Source organism: Dipodomys ordii, unplaced genomic scaffold (assembly GCF_000151885.1).
Source record: "Dipodomys ordii isolate 6190 unplaced genomic scaffold, Dord_2.0 Scaffold268, whole genome shotgun sequence".
In the NCBI taxonomy this organism is placed as follows: Eukaryota; Metazoa; Chordata; class Mammalia; order Rodentia; family Heteromyidae; genus Dipodomys; species Dipodomys ordii.
Genome location: NW_012267484.1, coordinates 224951 through 248325, shown reverse-complemented (window position 1 = coordinate 248325; position 23375 = coordinate 224951). Strand labels below are relative to the sequence as shown.

The 23375-nt window shown below is 45.7% G+C and overlaps 1 protein-coding gene across 1 annotated transcript in view; it reads right to left on the bottom strand.

Annotated features, from left to right (window-relative positions):
- Positions 1-23375, bottom strand: part of Enah (enabled homolog (Drosophila)) — an 86034-nt gene that overhangs the window by 28339 nt on the left and 34320 nt on the right. Inside the window, exons 4-11 of the mRNA XM_013036252.1 lie at positions 19620-19837; positions 17846-17956; positions 15115-15416; positions 13843-13988; positions 13361-13403; positions 12370-12418; positions 7926-7992; positions 39-117 (exon numbers count right to left, since the gene is read on the bottom strand). Of these exons, the coding sequence (XP_012891706.1) occupies positions 39-117; positions 7926-7992; positions 12370-12418; positions 13361-13403; positions 13843-13988; positions 15115-15416; positions 17846-17956; positions 19620-19837 (1015 nt within the window). The remainder of the gene's footprint in view (positions 1-38; positions 118-7925; positions 7993-12369; positions 12419-13360; positions 13404-13842; positions 13989-15114; positions 15417-17845; positions 17957-19619; positions 19838-23375) is intronic.

The window sequence follows — 23375 nt, the reverse complement described above, 5'->3', positions numbered from 1 at the left end:
CATCTGGTTGTCGCATGTCGGGTCTGGCGAGCACCTACCTGCTTCAGTCTGTCGCAGTCAAGGCTTTCCGTCTGGACCCCGTTGGCACTGGGCTGGGACAAGGGTGTGGACTTAGGTCTGTACAAATGATATTTCCAGGACAGGTAGGTAGGTAACTAGTACTCAGAAGATTGAGTGAGCTCATAAATAGAACCTGAACAACCCTTCTTAAACAAAACCCATAATGTTAAGAAGTTAACATTTTAAGACTGTTTAGAACAGAAAACTAATATTATAATTTCAGTTATTTATAAACAAACGAGGCAAGACAGCAAATGACCAGTAGTCACACAACAGGTGGACTTGGACCTCCATCAAGAGGCCAGCTGAAACTTCCAGGGCTAAAACAACAGTCTCATCTTCTCCTTCTGAAAACACCCAGAAATCAACAGAAGGAAAGACGAAGACATACTTTATTCTAACATAAATCTGCTTGTGAGTTGTATGTTTGGTTTGCAGAAAGAAAATATTTCAGTCAACATCATTTCTTTGTATATATTTTACTCCATTGCCAGCGTGAATATAAATAAAAATTTGAAAAAGTGATTATTTAACTAGAAGTATCTATAGTCAGCCAGGCACCAGTGGCTCGTGCCTTTAACCCTCCTCACTCTACTCATTACAATGAGTCCTAGTTATGAAGCTATCCTTGGCAGAAAAGTCTGCAAGACTCCGGTCCAAAACCACCAGCAAAAGCTGAGTCAGAAGGAAGGCTCAAGTGGTAGAGCACCAGGCAAGGAAGCAAACCGCGCAGGTGCGGGGCTGAGCTCAGACCTCAGGACGGGCTCCATACAAAGTGGCTCTATTTTGTTTTGTTTTAATATGGAACTATCATTTGTTTTAGATTAATTGCCTTCTATAAACTTACTTTGCTTAAAAAAGAAAATGTTAAAAACAGTCTCAAGTATTATTCACTTTCAAAAGTTTAGCTTCAATTAAAAAATTTTACCAAGCTGGGCATCGGTGGCTCATGCCTGTAATCCTAGCTACTCAGGAGGCTGAGATCTGAGGATCGTGGTTCAAAGCCAGCCTGGGCAGGAAAGGCCGTGAGACTATCTCCAAAAACAACACCAGAAAACCAGAAGTGGCGCTGTGGCTCAAGTGGTAGAGCACTCGCCTTGAGCTGAAGAGCTGAGGGACAGCACCCAGGCCCAGAGTTCAGGCCCACGACCGGACCCAAACATAAAAAAAAAAAAAAAATTACTTGACAAAACCACACACACACACACACTTTTCTGGGGCTTGAACTCAGAGGGGCATTGTCCCTCGATCACTTGAGCCACAGCTCCACTTTCAGCTTTATTTTTGGTGATTTATTGGCAAATAAAGAGTTTAACAACTTTCTTGCCTGGTCTGGATTTGAACTGGGACCCTGAGATATCAGTCTCCCAAGTAGCTAGGATTATAGACATGTGCCACTGGCACCCAATGCATTAGGCCTATTTTAAATACAAGTTTTAACATGAAGCAAGGCGCTCTAGCTCTGCTAGTTAGGAAAATTCTCAGCAGAAAACCTGGAATTTTAACAGGGATACCTTTGCGTTCTAGCTAAGCACAGTAGAAGGTGACTACTCTTTAAGGTCTACAAGTCAGGGCTGTTTGAAAACATTAGTCAAAGCTCTTATTTTACCACTATTAGAAATGTGAATCAAAACCCAGTAGGCATACTTTTTTGGGGGGAGGGAGAGGGGTAGTCCTGGGGCTTGAACTCAGGGCCTGGGCACTGTCCCTGAGCTTTTCTTGCTCAAGGCTAGCGCTGTACCACTTGAGCCACAGTGCCACTCCTGGCCTTTTTCTGTGTATGTGGTACTGAGGAATTGAACCCAGGGCTTCATGCATGCTAGGCAAGCACTCTGCCACCAAGCCACATTCCCAGCCCACATATAGCTTTTGTTAAGTTGTATTTTATAAATCATGTAAGACACAGCACCTCAAAAACCCATACACATTATTCATGAAGCCGTGGAATACTGAACTAATCTGCTTTAGTAGTGAAAGACATCATTGGTTAAAAGTTTATCATGAGGGGGGCTGGGAAGGTGGCTCAGTGGTAGAGCGCTTGCCTTGCATGCTCAAAGCCCTGGGTTCGATTCCTCAGCACCACATAAGCAAAAAGAAAAAAGCCGGAAGTGGCGCTATGGCTCAAGTGGTAGAGCGCTAGCCTTGAGCTGAAGAGCTGAGGGACAGCACCCAGGCCCAGAGTTCAGGCCCCACGACCGGACCCCCCAAAAAAAAGTTTATCATGAGGGGCTGGGAAAGTGGCTCAGTGGTCGATTGCTTGCCTTGCATGCATGAGGCCCTGGGTTCAATTCCTCAGTACCACATACACAGAAAAAGGCCAAGAGTGGCACTGTGGCTCAAGTAGTAAGGCGCTAGCCTTGAGCTGAAGAGCTGAGGGACAGCGCCCAGCCCAGAGTTCAGGACCCACGGGGCTCACGGGGCGCCCCTCTCCCTCTGCTGGGTGCCGGGGCTCACGGGACGCCCCTCTCCCTCTGCTGGGTGCCGGGGCTCACGGGACGCCCCTCTCCCTCTGCTGGGTGCCGGGGCTCACGGGACGCCCCTCTCCCTCTGCTGGGTGCCGGGGCTCACGGGACACCCCTCTTCCTCTGCTGGGTGCCGGGGCTCACGGGACGCCCCTCTCCCTCTGCTGAGACCCACGTGTCCTGGGGTTGGGGTGCAGACACTTTTCATCCGCTCTTATCTATCCCTGCTCCCCAGAATGCACAGCTTCAAGGGGCCACATAACTGGGCAGTATACTATAGATGTATTCACATTCACTAAAGAGTGTCATGTAATAAACAATTGTGGAAACATGCAATTTTTAAAAAATTATTTCATGCTAACATGCAATCCACCACCACCACCACCGTGAGAGTTAACTCAAGGGGAACTTTTCATACTGAAGGAAAGATGTAGTCACCACTTTATTAATTTTTTAAAGGTTTTTTCAGCAACCTCATCCTGGTGTGTGATGTGTGAAAACAGAAAGATCTCATGGTCAAATACTTTTTTTCTATGTTCTAACAAATTTTCGTAATCTTTTGTTCAGAACAGTTAATCCACCTCAGAAATGCTTTTGCAATATAAGCATTTTGTGGAGATTTATTTAGCTGATAAAATAAACCTGTCAGGTATTTTGTTAATTAATGACATGAAAATAGCTTTAGCATGTAAAAGGTTTTACCAGTCCCGTCACTGAAGAATCACTTCCGGCCTCTGTATACTATTTAATTTATGTTTTCAGTAGGGTTGAAATGTATTTTACCATCCAGCTACCAAGGTAGCCCAGGAGGGCCTTGAACTCTCCATCTCCCTGCTTCTTCCTCCCAGGCCCTGGGATTACAGGTGTCAACAACCACATCTGGCTTTCTCAGTTTTGAATCTATGGGTTTCAACACAACTGGTAACAAAATACCAGTTTATCAGAGGTTTTTGTTACTTTAAGAGTGTTGCCTCTAGACACTTGCTTATAACTGTACTACTACAATGTTTAAGTTCCTATTCTGCCAAGTAATTTCTACAAATAGCTGAGAACTATTTGGAGACTTTTAAAATTGTCAACTTCTTTTAATTAAGCAACAGATGATTCATACCAAGTGTTAGCTACTAGAATGCAAGACACTTGACTAGAAAGCACCTAGGACACAGAGAACTCAGGTGTCCCCAAGGAACGCCGGCAGCAACGGGCCTCCCCACGTCCTGTGGCCTGCAGAACCAGCCTGCGCTCTTCCACTCCACTTTTTACAATCTTGTCTCACGGTACAAAGAAAGCTGAATTTAAAGCTACAAACAGCCTAGACAAACTACTGACCATTCTGTTTTCCATTTACATGGATTGTAATAAACAATTGGTGATAGCATGTAAGTGTTAAAAATAAAGCGAACACTGAAAATCTCAATGCTCCTAATGCTCTCTTGTGGTGAGTACCAATCCAGGTAGAAAAAGCTCGGCCCTGTCCTGTCTCCAACCACAAGGCCACAGCAGGATGATACCTGTATAATGGCTCATAGGACCTGTTGTCAAAAACAATCTGATTTTTCCTTGGAGAATCCCGTCTACGAAGGGGAAAAACCATTTAAAGGGGTTTACATCAGAACTTAAAATAGTCATTCTCATGTTACTGTGTTACAGACTTTATAGTTATAGCAAACATAGTAAGAATGAAAGGAGCCCATCCGTCTTAAATACTGATTTTACACCATAAACGAAGAAGCTACCTTGAGACCAAGGTGGAGTTCTAGAGGAGGACCCACTCACAGAGCACACCACGGGGAAACCATTCACGGCCCGTCAGGAAGCAGCTCCTGCGGCAGGTGGGAACCTGCCTGCCTTCTCAGTCTGCTACAGTCACCAGAGACTAAACACCACTGCAGCCTCACGTGCACAAACTCACCATCCTCAGGCTCATGAACAGCCTTTCCCCAATGGTGAACAGGAGTAACCTTTTACTGGAAAAACCCAAACACTTTCCAATACTGCATTCTAGCTGGGTCTTAAAATGTCGAGACTTCAACCTTATTATTATTATTATTTGGTGGGGTTTGTACCTGCGAGTGAGATGTTCTGTCTGTGTGAGGCAGGCCTCCAGACCTCTGTGGTTTTAGTTACTTCTCAGAAAGGGCATGTTGTTTTTGCCTGCGCTGGTCTGCTGCAGTTCTCCACCACAGGAGCTACAGGCCCAGTTTCCTGACTGAAGATGGGGCCCCACCACCTTTTTACCCAAGTTGGCCTTGAACCATGATCCTCCCAATCTCCGTCTCTCAAGTGCACCACCAAGGCCCTTTTCTGTCTGACAGGACTTCACATGTAACATGGCATCCTGTGCGCAGCAGAGGGCAACCAAACCACCTCCATACAGAGGATCCAAAGCAATGCTACGGCACGATCAAACCATAGAACCACTGATGTACTTGCCTTCAGAAGGAACAGAGGCAGTGACTTAGAACAAGATCTGCAACATACTTGTTAAGACTTTTTAAGAAACTGTTAAGTCTTATCTGGTTAAATCAATTTCACCTCCGAAGGTCTCTGAGTGGTCAGGAAATGCACTGGTACTTCAGCACTTCCTGGAAGCTCCGCCTACCAGATCTGAAGGTAACTGCTAAGAGTCAGCTCCTGTGTGTGAGTCCTTTCAGACCGGCAACCTTCTCAGCACTTCAAATTAAACTTCCTCCTTTTTAGAAGGCTGAACAGAGTATTCTGGAGAACTATTTTTTCCTTTAAGTATGGTCAGGCAAACTAAGGGGCGCCTCCCACGCGCAGCCCAGTGTGGCTGGAGTCTGGCGCCAGGCAGCTCTCTTTGTAACTACCCTAGAGAAGCAGGGCGCGGGGCGCAACTGTCACAACTCGGCTTCAACAGGCACGTGCACATCAGTGTGCGCCGGAGCTCTGCTCCATCGCTTTCCTGTTAGCTACATCAGCCTTGATAGTGCACTACTAAAGAAAAGTTTCCGGGTCACCTTCACTAGGCATCTGAGAAATAGAGATACACAATTTTCCTGCCCTATGGAGAAAATGTCCACCCAAAAAAGTTCTCTTTTACAGTCAACTATGACTATCTCTGGGTCGTAAAGAAACTAGCAGCTTTTATGTATTAAATAATACAAAGAAAGCTTGAACAACTGTGTCTCCACCAGGTCTTTGCCAAAGAGGCCAGATCCAATTTTTTTAGTCTAATGCACAATAAGTACACTTCTATATTAATTTTCTATAATACAGTCAAGTGTGCTTTACAGAAGGAAAAACTAAGAAAACTATCTTAATTCTCTAAATATATACCTCAAAATTTCCACTGTGAAAACGCTTTTTAGGATCTCTCACCGACAAAAGTTGAACATGTAATGACAATGTGGTCGTGATGATGATGCGTGCTTAGTACTGGGGCCCTGACCCTGCCTACTCTAAGGTCTGCCAGGACCCCTCCCACCTCCTGGATAAGTCTCCACCCAGAATCGTTAGGTAGGTAACTGGCAGACCTTCCCCTCCTGCCAGGTCACAGCCTGGGCGGGCTCTGGTCACCCCTCCCATCTGACCTTACGAGTGTCCAGGCCCTGAGGTCATACCCAATCCAGCGTGGCCACAATCCCCCCCCCGCCCCCCCCCGGCCACATCTCTTCCTCCCCCTGGCCTAAGCCCGATGTGGGCCTTCCTTTTTGGCCATCTTTCTCCGCCATGCATGGTGGGGGGGGCGGGGGGAGGGGACAGGGGGCGGCAGTTCGGTAAATAAACTTCTTTTCCTGCCTGACTAGCACGTGGCTGCTCTCTTCATCAGCTACCTAATCAAACCTACCTAACAAGGTTTGTTTCTGGCCACCATCTTTCCTAACTTGATTATAGTTAGCAAGTGTTTTTCTTTCTGTTGGTCATGGAGGTTGAACTCAGGGTCTAGGCACTGTCTCTGAGCTCTTTTGCTTCAAGCTAGTGCTCTACCACTTTGAGCCATAGCTCCACTCCCATGGTTAGCAACAGAAAATTGTGTGTGTATGTGTATTTATTATTTTTTTTTTGCCAGCCTGGGTCTTGAACTCAGGGCCTGGTCGCTGTCCCTAAGCTTCTTCTGCTCAAGGCTGGCGCTCTACCCCACTTGAGCCACAGCGCCGCTTCCGGCTTGTTCTGTGTATGTGGTGCTGAGGAATCAAACCAGGGCCTCATGTGTGCTAGGTGAGCTCTCTACCACTGAGCCCCAGAAAACTGTACTCATCCCGTACTCATAGATGTGTACAAGTATGTAACTTTCACTGTGTGTGAGTTCCCGTGGAGATGACTGCGGTAGGGTAAGGGGGAGGGGAAAGAGCTGCGTATGACGGTGACGTAAGGCAGGGCTGGGGTCAGGAGAGGCCATTCTGATTAAAATATAAACATAAAATGTCTGCAGTGCATGGCAAAACCCTTTGGTATTATTTATATACACCCAAAAAGCACCTCAGAAGACAAAGAAATAACAAGAAAGCAAAACAGGCTCTGTTGGGTTTCTGGGTAATATGGTAGAAAAAAAGGGAGAGGAAAACAGAGATAGTAAACGATGATAAATACGGTTGTAGTACTTGGTTTTCATATATGCAAACAGAACAATGAAACTTGCTGGAACTGTTTTAGAAGTGAGGTGAGGGAAGGGAGAGGGACATAAAACATGAAATTGTATGTATATATGCAAATGTCACAATAAAGCCCCCCTCCATACAACTAATATATGGTAATAAAAGAATATTTTAAGTGGGCTGGGGATGTGGCTTAGTGGTAGAGTGCTTGCCTAGCCTGCAGGAAGCCCTGGGTTTGATTGCTCGGTACCACATAAACAGAAAAAGCCAGAAGTGGCGCTGTGGCTCAAGTGGTAGAGCGCTAGCCTTGAGGAAAAGAAGCTCAGGGACAGGGCCCAGGCCTAGAGTTTAAGCCCCAGGTCTAGCCAAAGAAACCAAAAGTCTTTAAGTAAGTAAAGCTATCTTAATTTTTAGTAAAAATGTAATTGGCACTGGTGTCTCACGCCTGTAATCCTAGCTACTCATGAGGCTGAGATCTGAGGACCATGGTTCAAAGCCAGCTGGATCAGGAAAATCCATGAGAATCTTATCTCCAATAACCTACCAGAAAACTTGAAGTGGCACTGTGGCTCAAGTGGTAGAGCACTTGCCTTGAGCTGAAGAGCTCAGGGACAGCACCCAAGCCCAGAGGTCAAGCCCCACGACCAACAACAACAACAACAAAAACAGTAATTGACTCAATAGCTATCAAGGAATAGCAGGATGAGGGTGCTTTGTGTTCTCCCTGCATAACTCCCACTTTACAACTTCATTATTCCTATATGCCAAAATGCATTGGTTTATATATATATGTGTGTGTGTATCTCCATATATATTTGATTTAAACCATCTGCATGTATTTTGGTACCTGGAGATGACGGGTGACTTGCTGCCGTTCATTGCATTTGTTCTTTCCCAAGGTTTCCTGGTTGGTTCTTTAAAAATGAGAGACAAATTTATTAAGTATCAGTATTGTCCTAAAAATCACTGTAAAACAAACAATGAAATACTGAAATAATCATATCCCTTTGTATAGTAATACAGATAAGAACATTCAAATTTAAATCCTAAACACCATTCTAATTTCTATAATTTCAGTTCTTAAAATAAGAATAAGCAAACATATAAATTTTCTTAAAAATGCCCTTACAGGGCTGGGAAGGTGGCTCCGTGGTAGAGCGCTTGCTTTGCATGCATGAGGCCCTGGGCTCGATTCCTCAGCACCACATACGCAGAAAAAGCCAGCCAGGCAAACAAATCCTCAAGAATCTCAGTGAAGCTGTGACTCGAGTGGTAAGAGCACCAGCCTTGCCAGGTGCCAGTGGCTCACACTTGTCATCCTAGCTACTCAGGAGGCTGACATTTGAGGATTGCAGTTCAAAGCCAGCCACAGGCAGGAAAGTCCATGAGACTCTTCTAATCTCCAATTAACCACTAGAAAATCCAAAGTGGCACTGCACTGTAGGGCACTAGCCTTGACAAAAAAGCTCAGGGACAGCATTTAGGCCCTGAGTTCAAGCTCACGACTGACAAAAAACCTACAAGCCAACAACAAAGCAACAAACACTTTGAGCTTTGAGTGAAAAAGCTCAGGGACAGCACCCAGGCCCTGAGTTCAAACCCCAGGAGCAGCACACACAAGAACCTATTTCTAGGCATCAATGCAATTGTAATGACTCATGAGGCTGAGATCTGAGGTTCTCAGTTCAAGGCCAGTCTCAGTAGGAAAGTCTGTGAGCCTCTTAACTCCAATTAATCACCAAAAAGCTATAAGTGGAGCTATGGCTCAGGTGATCCAATGCAGCTTTGAATGAAAAAGCTAAGGGACAGCACTCAGATTTCTGAGTTCAAGCTAGCACAAGAGAAAGGAGGGAGGAGGGGGAAGAACTATTTTAATTAGGCCTATTTTGAGTAGATACTTTTTGTTTACCACTTAGCATTAAATGGTAAGCAAGTAAAAAGTGTAATATGTCTGTGTACTTCAACACTTCATCTAAAGCCAAGAAAAAATTTCTTTAAACATCTCAAAACAGATTACAGAATCATGTCATTCTGAATCAATTCTTAGGATCTGGCAGACAATTCCAAGCCCTGTCACAAAGAGGCTGGTGGCTGGCCAGCTGGCTGGGGTGGCCAACTCACCGGTGTGGTTGCTGGCCTTCACTGCAGGACTGCGGGAAACTGTGAGTGGAATCTCGTCTTGATGAAAAGCATTTGGGCCAATGGAAATAAACATATATATGGGCTGTGATTTTGCTGTTTTTTTCTTTCTAGTGCTGAGTCCTAAACTCAGGGCCTGGGTGCTGTCCCTGACCTTTTTTCTTCAAGGCTAGTGATTCTATCACTTGAGCCATAGCTCCACACTCTAATTAGCAATAAGCGTCTCAGGCGCTTCTCCACTTGGTTACTTTCAAAGTGGGATCCTCAGATCTGGAGGATTACAGAAGTGAGCCACCAGCACCAGGCTCCACTGAGTCGTTCTCACCAAGAATCTGAGCTCTTGCTTCTGAGATGGCCTCTAACTGGCTTCTGCACATTGCTACTTACAAGCTTGAGTCTCTTTTAAATGCACAGATTCAAAACTAAGTCTCCTACAAAGCTCTTTTTGGTACAGAATTTCTGTTGCATGCAGGTGTCTACGTAAGACAGCTTGTCTTGCTTTTTTCCTCATCATTTCAAGAGTTCCTTCCTTTTTTCACTATTTTTTATTCCTCCCACATATAACACTTTCTCTCACTGACCCTCCCCCCGGGCTGGCAAGTTCCAGAACATCAGATAATCAGAGGGCATTTAGGATGGGCAAGTCAGAAACACATTCAACACAGCAAGCAGCTAGGCAGGCGTGAAGATGAAAGACCTGCTGCCAGCAGTGGGGAGGGAGAAGCACCATCCATCAGACAATGTATCAGAGAGGGGCAGGTGGAAGGTCCAGAGTGGTTACGACAAAGCAACCTTGTCCAAGGGCAAGCTAGACTGGCCCTCAGCCCCACAGGCTGGCTCAGTGCGGGCGCGGAAGACCACGGAGCAGCGTGTACCTCAGAAGTGCTGCGGCGGGGCTGAGCCCCGCCCGGCCTAGGAACATCCTCCCACACGTTTCTGCCCCGCTGACTACACGTCACCTCAACACCTGAATGTTTCACAGTTCTAACTCACCTTCCCAATACCCCAGTAGGACTGACCATTCCAGGCAGCTGAGTCTATTGATTACTTTTCTAACCTTCTGACGTGCCTCACCTTTGTCTCAAGGGCTTATTAATCCACTTGACGTGCAAAGTAAAATGCCGTTTTTTCTACAGAGATGACCCCATATATAAGTGCCCTCTCTGAGTTTTTAGATTCAACACGGGGTCGTAAAGGTTAACTCCCCCTTGTGCATGCCTCACATCGTCAACTGGACTGTGGGGTCAAGGTCTTCATCATTCGTTTTGCCTATTGAAAAAACTTGAACGAAACAAGTAGAAAAAGGCATCATAGCACTTCTGAATGACGCCATTTTACATGTGTGACACACAGGGACATGCTCAACACAAGCTCACGCTTTAGCTTTGCACACGTAAAACAGGGAGAGCTGCACCAGACAAGATACTCTTCTTTTTTTTTTATAAAGACAATGTGGAGATCACGGGTGCCCATCTGGGAGTTTAGAGGCAGTAGGTCATGAACAGATCTGTATGACCTGGATAAAAATGACTCTCTTCTGGGGAGAGACTTTATGACTGTGACCATATTCTAAAGGTTTTGTTGTCCTCAAGCACAGGGCAGTTTTAAAGTATCTGTAACAGTTGTTTGGGGTTGTTCTTTGGGGGGGGGGGTATTGCTAATAATGGAACTTACTTGGGTGTGTTTAAAGGGTAAAAGTTCCAAGGATTTGTCTGTCCATACTGGCTCTAAACCTCAACTTTTATACCTCAGCTTTCTGAGTATTTAGAATGATTGACACGAGCCTCCAGTGCCCAGCTTAATATAGATAACAGATTTTGGCTCAAAAGGATAAAGCTAGCAGGGCGTCAGTGCCTTAGCTTGAGAGGCTGAGGTTTGGGGGCCAGGGCTTGAAGCCAGCAGGGCAGGAACGTCTGTGAGACAACCAAAAAGCCAGAGGCAGATCTGTGGCTATGTTGTAGAGTACTAGCCTTGAGCAAAAATGCTTAGCAGCAGTGCCCAGGACCTGAGTTCAAGCTCCATGACCGACAAAAACCAAAAAACCAAAACAACAACAACAACAAAAACAAACCCAGATATAGGTCAAGCACTAGTGGCTCATGCCATTATGTAGAAATACTAGCGGTGGTTAGTAGCCTCTAAATCAAATATGCAGGTAGCAAGACAGATCACTCCCTATAATGGTTCCTATGAGCTATTCTGGATATTCATTCTTCACATTGATCTCTGTCACTTCATTCCAAAATAGATCAGAATGAAAACAGACGGCCCAACTTCTTAAGCACTATGAAGACAGGCCTAAAAATACACTGTGGCTATGTACTCCTATTTTGGAGCAAACACTTCAAATAAACACATCAAATAAAACATTTTGTTAAAAATGTATTTTATATCCAAGAGTCCTTATGTCAGAAACTTTATTCAATGTTTTCCCAAGTTTTTAAACTTAATTTCAATTTAAACGTAAGACGCACAATTTCCTTAGCTGACCAGCAACATCAGCCAAGATGAATGATAAATAAAATGGTAATATACTTTTTTTCTTCTGGTTCTGGTGCTTGAACTCAGGCCTTAAGCTCTTTTGTCAACTTTTTCATTCATAACTGGTATTCTACCACGTGACCTACAACTTCAATTCTGGCTCTTTACTAGTTAATTGGAGGTAAGAGTTTTTCAGATTTGTGTCTGGGTGGGCTCAGATCTCAGCCTCCTAAGTAGCCAGGATTACAGGCGTGAGCTGCCAGTGCCCGGCACTGTCAACCTTTTTAATCTGAGAATGCCTTGAAAGACTGCAGTGATTATCTACTTTTTACCTTTCAGATGAAAAGTATCTCTCTTATCTAATAATGTAATGTCCCTTCTTTTACTGAGCAATTTTAAATCATCAACCATATACATAGCATATGTAAAAAACATTTTTCCCCCCAAGAGAGCCATGGGAAAAATTGCTGAATTTTACCAGCTCTTAAGAGTGCCAGGAAGAGAGCAATGGCAGCTTTTGGTTACTACAGCAGAGACTATCCATGTCAACAAAGAGCACTCTTATTTTTGTGATCAAACAGTCACTTGGTCCAAACACAGGACCATGTTTTAATTGTACAGTGTTAACATTTCAGGAAAGGTTGTACAGCATTATACCCTCCTGAACTTACCAGGTGTACTTGTTGATGAGACCTTAGAAGTTACAGGTTCTGACTCTTCCTAAATACACAGAAACACATGTGTAAGTCTCATAGCCACTGGAAAACCGCCACTGTGCACACACGGCGTTTCTCCGTCCCTCCTCCCTTCACCTGCCCCTCTCCCTTGCATGCCAACCAGCTGTGACCGCTTCCTTCTCTCACCATCCCACTACCCTCCCCAAGACTCTGTTCCCGACCACGCTGCAAAGCCAGGTAAGAGGCAGGAGGAGGCAGCCAAATGGCAGGGAGAAACACTATGTCATATGTTGACCACCCGTGTATAGAACGGGCAAAGCAGTCTGCCAGGCTCCACGGGGGAAATTCAAACACTATCCATTTACAGGATGGAGGGTGCTCCAAAGACTAAAAGTGGTCGCTGACTTCTCTATAGCCCATCATACTACTACTGGGCACATATCTGAAGGAGGAAAAAAACACTCCAGAAAGGTGTCTGCATATAATTGTGCCTATAGCCATTGATGGAATCAGCCAACGTGCCCAACAACAGACACACATGCATGCGTGTGCACACCGCACACACAGGAATACTACGTAGCAAAACAAAATCATGTCATTTGCAGGAAAACATATCCAACTGGAGATATAATATACATATTTTCACTCATATGTGGAAGCTAGACTTAAAGATAATACATATTCATGGACATATACACATAACCATCTACATCACTGTATATATGGATAAATGCAGAATATGAATCTAACTAGAGAGTTACTTAGGAGGACAGGGGAAGGGGAAAAAAGCTTTTCCCACATTCTCACACATTCAAGTCATTTTATAAGAACACCACTGAAATTTCATGTACATCACTCAAACAAGCAATTTTAAATATCTGAATAGTTAAAAACAAGCAAACGCCAGTTCAAACTGAGTCCAAATGAAATCTTGTCTTTTGTGTGGTTTTCTGAGTAGGGCAGGAGACCATCTTTATTCACTTACATTTTCTGCTTCTATTGTTGATCCCTTTTCAGCAATTCTTCTCCTAGAAAGAAGGCAAATTCTATTTTTAAAAATAATTATCTCAGACTGGGCACTGGTGGCTCACGCCTATAAATCCCAGGCACTCAGGAGGCTGAGATGTGAGGATCATGGTTCAAAGCCAGCTTAGCCAGCAAAATCATGAGATTCTTACCTCCAATTAATCACCAAAAGGCGGGAAGTAGAGCTGTGGCTCAAGTGGCAGGGCACTAGCCTTGAGCACAAAAAACTCAGGGACAGGGCCTACGCCCCGAGTTCAAACCCCATGACCAAAAACGAAACAACAGCAAAACCCATCTAAAACAAAAATAACCCCCCAAAACAGCTGGTTATCTTGATATAAGAACTTCTCTCAGAAGTTCATCCAAGCTGAAGTTGTATGCAGGGTGGATGTTAGCAAGCTCCGCTCAGTTCTGGGCATGTCCCTGGGAACAACCTCTCACCTCCTGGCCAGCAGCGCGCTCATTTCCTCCATTAAGCCGCTACCTGCCAAGGGAACGGGTCCATTCCCACGACCCAAGTCTGTTTTAGCTGAGGCGGGGTTCACACCAGTGGCTGTCCCTCCGCCCGGCAAAGAGGCATCTTCCACCTGAGTGAGGACACAGACAGCAACTTCCTCAAATATGGTCATTTAGCCACCGAGTGGAGAGTAAAGCTCTCTATCACAAGGTGGTGTCAAATCTAACATTACCAATAATGGGATGGTATACACATTTAGGTCATACATGTTACACTGAGAAAGACACAAATCTATGTTACTCCATAGATACCTAGGTACTCCAAAATACAATTTGAATCTAATCTTGAAGAAAAAAAATCAGACAAGCTAAACTAAAGAACAATCTGTCATGACACTCCTCAAAAACATCAAAATCATGAAAGGCTGAGAATCTTTCACAGGTTAAAGTAGACTAACAAGACATGACCGCTAAATGTGACCCGTGACCTTAGACTAGAAAAAGAAAGCTGTATTACTGGACAACAGAGTTGTGAGTTACAGGATTGTGCCCATGTTAACTCTTCCAACTCTAATAATTAATTATACTGTAGTCAGTCAGGTGAATATCCTTATTCTTAGAAAAGACACATTCTTAGAAAAGATACATGGTAGAATTAGGGAAGTAGGAGCATGATATTTTTGGCCAACTCTCAAATCATTCAGACAAAAAGTTGTGCGTATTTAAGAAAACATACACATAGAAAAGAAAAAGCAAATACACATAGAAAAGAAAAAGCAAACATTGGTAAAATATTAAGGTGACTCTAGATGCTGAGTTCATAGAAATTCTTTATACTCTTCTTGAAACCTTTCTGAAATTTTAGTTAAAGTTGTAACCAATGAAGCAAAGAACACAGAGTTCATAGAATTCAAGCAGAGTCCCTGCTCAGGCACACACAGGAGGAGCACACGCGTCTGCAGAGGTGTTCACACGGCTCAGGCACACACAGGAGGTGCACACGTCTGCAGAGGTGTTCACACGGCTCAGGCACACACACATCTGCAGAGGTGTTCACACGGCTCAGGCACACACAGGAGGCGCACACGCATCTGCAGAGGTGTTCACACGGCTCAGGCACACACAGGAGGCGCACACGCGTCTGCAGAGGTGTTCACACGGCTCAGGCACACACAGGAGGCGCACACGTGTCTGCAGAGGTGTTCACACGGCTCAGGCACACACAGGAGGGATGCACGCGTCTGCAGAGGTATTTACCCGTGACACTTTCCTAAGCTTGGCTCCAGCAATCGCAGCTGCAAGTCCAGTTAAAGGACGATTGTCTTCTGATAAGGATCCCGAAAAAAATCCAGATGCAGGAAGGGGAGGGGCAGGAGGTGGTACAGGAGGGGGAGGGGCTTGATTAGGAAGAGGGGGTGGGGGTGGAGGGGGAGGAGGGCCAGAGGATGGCAGTGGGGGTGGAGGAGGCGGTCCTGGGGGAGGAGGGAGTCCAGAGGCCTGGGCTGGACCTGGTGGGAGTGGTGGAGGAGGTGGAGGTGCAGGTGGTCCCAAAATAACACCTGAGAAGAAGCAGTGTTGACATAAGCCATCAGAAACAGCTAAGTGACTGATACGAGCTTACAAAGGCAGGCACACAGACTGCCACAGTAAATCAAGCTGACTCAGTAGTACATGGAGGGCAATCTGTCGTAATGCTTAAAGTCTACTAGATTCATAAACCGCTTCGCTAAATGGCAACTGCTTTGTACAACTATTTAAAGATAATAACAACAAGGAAAAAAGGATACTAAGATTACATATAACTATTTTAATGTTAGTCCTTTAATAACACAACTATACAAAACAAAGATCATATAATTAAATGTTTTACCACAATTATTTGGAAAATAATCTTTAAAATGCTTATAAAATATGAGAAGCAAGCAGTCCTTAACACACACACACACACACACACACACACACACACACACCAACTAGTATACGTGGTGCACAGCTAGTGCTACATGAAATAGCAGACCCTAAGCAAGAGGCTGAGACCATATATTCTAGGATGAAGGCATGTTTATTATGTACAGATGACCAAAGTACCTGGGTTAAAAATATGGAGGTGGAGTGGGCCTTAGGCTTCAGGATCTTAAAATAAGTCTACATTTAACCTCTCCATGTAACAGGGCCCTAGTGGCTCATTCTTGTAACCTAGCCCCTCAGGAGGCTGGCACTAGAGCCCAGGCAGAAAAGTCCAAGTAGCCAGCAAGACGCCGGAAGTAGGGCTGTGAGAGTGCCAACCTGAAGCAAAAAAGTCAAGTGACAGCACAAGGACCTGTGTTCAAGAACCAGCAACAGCACCAAAATATGAGCATAAAAAGAAACGTGTCTAAATCTTGTAAAATCACAGAAAGTGAACACCAAATTAGTACTCCTTTCTTTTTATTTTGTTGGTTGTAGGACTTGAACTCAGGACTTAGGTACTGTCTCTGACCTTTGCTGCTCAAGACTCTAACATTATGAGCCACAGTGCCACTTGTGGCTGGTTCTCTGGTGGTTAATCGGAGTCTGAGAGTCTCAAACACCTTCCTGCCCAGGTCGCGTGGGGACGTGGAGGATGGGTGAGACTGGGTGCTGTGTGCACACAGGGTGCTGACGGCTCCCAGCAGTTTCTTGGGCAGCTGCACAAGCAGCACACAGAGCAGAGAGTGTCAGGATGCCTGGCACTGCCACAGGGACACAAACTGCCAAGAACCTGACTACTTTAAAGCACTGGCATGTCAAAAGTATTCATCGTGTCATTACTTCACACTTTACATTCACGCATTTGGTCTCAGCCATCCTCCTTTACCCTAACACCAAACAACAACAACAAAACCCTAGCCCAGTGCAGCAGCTCCGGAGCACGGCCTCTGGGCCAGTGCTCAGCTCCACAGGCACTGTCGGGCAATGTAGTGCATACCTCAAGTCAGGGAGGCAAGAGCCTGCAGACAGGAGGGTTTGGGTCCAGGCAGGCCTAGACAAAAACGTACTTCATTTCAAAGGAGTTAAAAAAACAAGGGCTGAAAGAAGGTGAGGTGCAGGTGGTACAACACCTGTCTAGGAGGCATGAGCCGGGAGTTCAAACCCCACTGCTCTCAAGAACGAATGTAAACCGGTGACCAAACGCGTTCTCAAGGAGCCAGGTCCTTGTCGGCCTGCCTAGGTGGAGGCCACGCCCTCTCCCCGAGTGCCACACGGCGTACGGTGTGCTGGGGGTCTGGGCACACCTGCAGTGCATGCCACTGCGCTTCCCTCCGCCTTCTGGGCATAGCCAGGCTGGGGGCTGGGGACGGGACCGACGGCCCAGCCTGAGAAGGGCCCCAAAGCAGAAGGGCTCCAGGGGAAAGGCGAGGGTGGCAACGATGAGGACCGTGGAGCACTCAAAGATAAAGCCTTCGGGAACACAGGCCAGGCCCTCATGATGGGCTCAGGCCTGTTGTCCTAGCTAATCCAGGAGGTGAGACCTAAGGATTGCAGTTCAAAGCCAGCCCAGGCAGGAAAGCCCATGAGACTCTTACCATCAATAAACTACTCAGAAAAAGCTGGAAGTAGAGCTTTGGCTCAAGTGATAGAGCGCTAGCCTTGAGCACCAAAGCTCAGGGACAGCGCCCACGCCATGAGTTCAAGCCCCAGTATTGGGGCACAAAACCAAAAAGGAACACACTCACACCACACACGACACACACACACACACGACACACAATGGGGCCAAGCAGTTTTCCCCGTGCCTTCAGGAGCTGGAGAGCTCTGTTTAGAATGCTGCAGTACACTCTCAAACCCACTTCCACACGACACCCTTCAACTGCAATCAAGCAAACAGGACTCACATGGCTGCTTTTTACCTTTCATCTTTTAACTTTAGAAACCACATGGCTCTATGGTACACAAACGTCCAACCCTCCTCCCAGTCTCCTCGGCAGCTCAGCTGTGACCACTGTCAGGCGCCATGAAGAAACCTTACCCTGCGGGGCTGGAGCCTCGGCCGGCTGAGAGGCTGCCTGCAAGCCTGGCTCTGCAGCAGAGGGGTCTCCCAGCTCAGAGTTTACAGGGGTCTCCACAGAGGCAGGGGTGGCTGCAGAGGGAGAAGGGAGAACACTGGGCTTGGAGGCGGGAGCGGGGGCGGGGGCAGGGCCCGGAGGAGGAGAGGCCTGCAGGCCGCAGTGTGGGAGAGATGCCAGGGCAGGTGGCGGCACTGCCGGCCCCGAGGCGGGCGGTGGAGACACAGGGCACGGCTCCGAGTCCAGCAGCCCCTCCGGTGCTGTGGGCGACGGAGGCATTTGGGGCACAGGAGAAGAGACACAGACAGGGAGGACAGGCCTCGGACCAGTAGCTTTGCCAGGGGGACTGCTAATCATTATTGGAGGAGATGGAGGGAGGGGTGAGAAACTGGAAGGAGACCAGGCACAGGGCTTCGAAGCTGGAGGCTGAGGAGGGGGTGTGTTCACAGGAGAAGAAGGTCGAGAAGTTTTGCTCAGGGGACGCGGTGCTGTGGCGTAATGGGGAAGGACGGGGTGGAAGGCTGAACCTAGAGATGTGGCGAAACGTGTTGCTGAGTGCCGCAGTGGAGGTGTGGGGGGTGTGGAAGTAGGAGGCAGAGCAGTCACTACAGCGAAATCAGGAGTGGCCTCCGACACCGGAGCAGAGATGACTTTAGCGTATGATGGAGGAGGTGCTGAAGGAGGCTGGCAACTGGAATACTCAGGAAGTGGAGCACTATACAGGGAGCTGTCTGAAGACGGAGCTGGACAGAGGTGGGAAGCAGCAGCAAAAGACGATAAAAAAGGAGAGAGAAAAAGGGAGCTAGTGAAGCCACAGAACCAGCAATCAGACAAAATGTATAAATGTAGACTAGTTAGTAGCAGAGAATTAGACACATGTGCAAATCACTTTCATGCAGTACTTTTAATCTATACACACATTTTAAGATCTAGAAGAGGATGAAATAAATTTTATCTTAATCTAATAAGCAGATAAATTATTCTTATAAGGATAGTGACAGTCTTAATTTTAATTACTGCATCCATTACAGAGACATTAAAAATATGTGCAAAAGCTCATCAACGAAAAATAACTTAGTTGTTTAAAGAAACAACAACAAATAGCCAAACTGGCAAAATGTTCACTACAAAGGGCAAGTGATTTTCTAATTAAATGTTTATTTGTGAGAAAGTTTTGCCTTCTTCCAGAAGACAATTAGGCAGTTAAAAACAAATGAAGTATAACAGACCAACCAACTAATATTTAGTGAACTCACACTGAGGATTCTGATATAGGCAACAAAGAATACAAATTCTTTAGAGAATGTTAAATGCCTCAAACTTTCAGCCACATCTCAAATCTTTATGTCCTCTAACAAGTGCAATTATGTATTTTTATTTTCACTGGCTTTTCAGAAGACTATAAAGTATATTTAAGCAACCAGTAAATTTGGGAATGTATTTTTACCTACTACTTTAATTCCTCCTTCAAACACCTCAGACCTTATCAAGCTAATTTCTTATTGCACAACACTGAGGTGGGATGTGCGATGACGGGTACTTTCATGAGGGAAATATCCCCCAGGCTCACTCCTCCACCTCCTCCATGGGGGTGTGGGAAGACCTGGAGTGCTAGGATAGATATTCCCAGGAGGTTCGAGGACGTAATGGCTGCACGTTCCTATCGTGGCCTGTGTTGCTGAGCCCGAGCACCTCGCACATGGCAACCCAGCACACAGCTGAGCGGAGCTCCCTTACCGGCACTCGACACTCTGCGCTCCCATTCCAGCTGCTCCCGCTGCTCCAGCTGCTCCAGCCGCTCCCGTTCCAGCTGCTCCAGCCTCTCTCTCTCCAGCCTCTCTCTCTCCAGCCTCTCTCTCTCCAGCCTCTCTCTCTCCAGTCTTTCCCTCTCCATTCTTTCTCTCTCCAGCCTGTCCCTCTCCAGCTCCTTCTGACGTTGCTGTTCTTGCAGTTGCCTGAAATAAAAATTAAAAAATAAAAACATGCACCTACTAAAAAGGAACCCATACTCACAAAGGCGCGTGGCACCCGTGCTCTCCTCAGGAAGGAAGGCTGCCTGTGCAACGCCTTTCCATCAGCCCCACACTGGCCCGTGCAGCAGCACATCACACTCAACGAAGCCTTGCTCTCTATTCCCAAGAATAAAGTGTTAGAAACAAACAAACGTTCCGTATAATGGAACAGACCACTTTAATGACTGGAAGTCATTATTAGAACCACTGAAACCATTCCTAAAGGTAACAACCAAATTTTAACAGTGCAAGACATAAGTGCTCCCTCCAGAAAGTACCCTGAAGGGACAACGCTGAACTCAAGCAACACGCCGCAGGGAGCCAGGGTTTGGAGGCACGGTGGGCCATGCCTGCAGCCCGGCCAGTCCTAGCCACAACGCCGCAGTAGGAAGACCACCTTCCGGAAGCTAGGCCCAGGAAACAAAGGAACCTTCCAGACTGTCTCAAATAGAAACATAAACACAAAAGGGCTGGGAGTGTGGATGAAATGGTAGAGTACTTGCTTTAACTACAAGGACCTGAGTTCAATTCCCAGCACCATAAAACAAAGGAAGACAAAACCACTCCCAAAACATACTTAAGAAGACAGAAATTCTGAATCAAAAGCAGCTATAAGCCGGGCGCTGGTGGCTCACGCCTGTAATCCTAGCTACTCAGGAGGCTGAGATCTGAGGATCGCGGTTCAAAGCCAGCCCGGGCAAGAAAGACTGTGAGACTCCTATCTCCAATAAACCACCAGAAAACCGGAAGTGGCGCTGTAGCTCAAGTGGTAGAGCACTCGCCTTGAGCTGAAGAGCTGAGGGATAGCGCCCAAGCCCAGAGTTCAAGCCCCACGACCGACCAAAAAAAAAAAAAAAAAAAAGCAGCCGTAACTTTTTGTTTGTTTGTTGGTCGTGGGGCTTGAACTCTGGCCTGGGTGCTGTCCCTCAGCTCTTCAGCTCAAGGCGAGCGCTCTACCACTTGAGCCACAGGGCCACTTCCAGTTTTCTAGTGGTTTATTGGAGGTAAGAGTCTCATGGACTTTCCCGCCCCGGCTGGCTTTGAACCTCAATCCTCAGATCTCAGCCTCCTGAGTAGCTAGGATTACAGGAGTGGGCCACCTGTGCCCGGCAGCTGTATCATTTTGATTCTCTGTTTCTCTCTCTCCCTTTCCAGGACTTGCCTCCTATAAAAATACACACACACACACACACACAATTTAAAAAACAAACAAATTACAATAATAACATCCCTATGCTTGCTTTCTTTTCTTCAATACATTGTGACTATTACCCTAAAGCCCGTGAGAATGTAACAGTGCTCCGCTGTCTCCTGGCCAAGAAGACAGGAGAGATCCTAACACTGTCACTAAAGGCCGCAGGCCTCTGCCTTCATCCCCAAGGCATAGTATAACTGTTTCTAAGATCAATACCGACACACATTTACTAGTGAAATGGCATACATCCCCAAAGATTCTTAACATATGAGTCCAAATTCCCTTTAGGTAATTGTACCTATTAGCCCTCCTTAAAAAACCAAAGTCTCATCTTACAGATCTATTTCACATCACTGTAGGGAAGATTAAATGAGCTGATATTTTTTAAAGCTCTTTAAAAAGTAACGAGCACAATGGTTCACGCTGGGCTAATTAACTATTTGGGCTCTATGCAGAGACAAACTTATAAAAACAAGTGTGCTACTGTTTCTCCCAGCAGTATGAATAAACCAACAAAATCTTTCCAAAAACCTCCCCCCTTAATAGAAAAAAAAAGACCATCTGACAAAACAGAAACCAAAGAACCCAGTGGACACCTATGATGGCCGCCCACCTGGTACGGGTGGCAGTGACGGAAGAAATCAGACATGCGTGGGAAGAATATGCTAGTGAAAACCAGACCGGTAAGTCCGGCTGTAAAAAATGAAGCCAGTGAACAACTCAAATGGAATTTGCATGAAAGAACCAAGATTTTAAGACTTTTCACATGTGTCTCCTTATTAGAATGTTCTTCATTTATATCAAAATAACAGAAAAATACAGTTTTACAAATCCCATCATCTCCCCAGTCTTCCAGTATTTTTTGTTATTGGCTTTAGATACCTACGTTCTAACGGTGAGATGCTCGCCATCCCTCCTGTACCCAGGCTTTCCCCAATGCATACGTAATCACAGGAAAAACCAGTGCGTAAGTAAGATTCCATTCTTAGTCAGGCGCCAGTGGCTCACGCCTGTCATCCTAGCTACTCAGGAGGCTGATTTCTGAGGACCACAGTTCAAAGCCAGCCCAGGCAGGAAAGTCTGTGAGACTCTTATCTCCAATAAACCACTAGAAAACCAGAAGTGGCGCTGTGGCTCAAGTGGTAGGCACTCGCCTTGAGCTCAAGAGCTGAGGGACAGCGCCCAGGCCCAGAGTTCAGGCCCTACGACCGAACAAAAAAAAAAAGATTCCATTCTTGATCCAATGAAAGTATCATAGGCATGGCCCAGCCATGATATTCCAATTCCACTTCATTTCTAACTCTCATTCCTAGTGTGTGAACAGCTGTTTCTAAACAATATGAGGCTTTTTTTTCTTTTTGGTATGGGGCTTGAGTGCTATCCCTGAGTTTTTTTGCTACTAGTTGAGCCACAGAGCCACTTCTTTTTTGATTAATTGGAGGTAAGAGTCTCATGGACTTTCCTGTCTGAGCTGGCTTCAAACCTCCATCCTCTGATCTCAGCCTCCTTAAGTAGCTAGGATTACAGATGTGAGCCACCAGTGCCTGACTCTAAAGACTTTTTGAAGCATGTGGAATACAAGTAACAAAATCTCAAAATGTCTAACCTAGGTAAATACAGAGGGATTTCAATCTTACCATAATAAAGTAGGAGAGCTAAGGAAAATGCTTTGAGTAGGTAACATTTTGTCACATTGATATTATCATTCATACTTTTCGGAAAAAACCTACAAAGACATAGTTTGCTTCCCTGTTTGAGAACAAAAGAAGTGGATAAAACCTACCAAGATAGTTGAGTTTCAATATCATAAAGCCTAATTAGGAACTAGCACTTACAACAGAAGACGGTCCACTTTTGGTCCATCCTGCCTCTGCAGGGTCACGAATGGGCTGCACGCTTCCATGGCCCGGCTCCTCCGGTCTGTGTGGTGTCACACCCCTCTATAACTGCCAGACGCAGTGGTGACCAGAAGGCTATTTATAGGTATGAACTGAATTACACTCTATGCTTTGACTAGATAGGACTGACTCATGTTTCTTAGAATGTATGTTCCCATCACTACCAAGGAAGCCAGATATTAGTAAGGTGAGGAGAATTTAAAATTAACAAATGATAGACAAATGAGTAGAAAACCTTTTTTTTTAAACTATCATGTTACTATAGTAAAAAGTATTAGACTAGTAAAGTTTAACATATAAACACTTACCAACTCAACTTTACACTTACTAGCTTAAAAAGTCAAACAAGTGCCGGGCGCTGGTGGCTCACGCCTGTAATCCTAGCTAC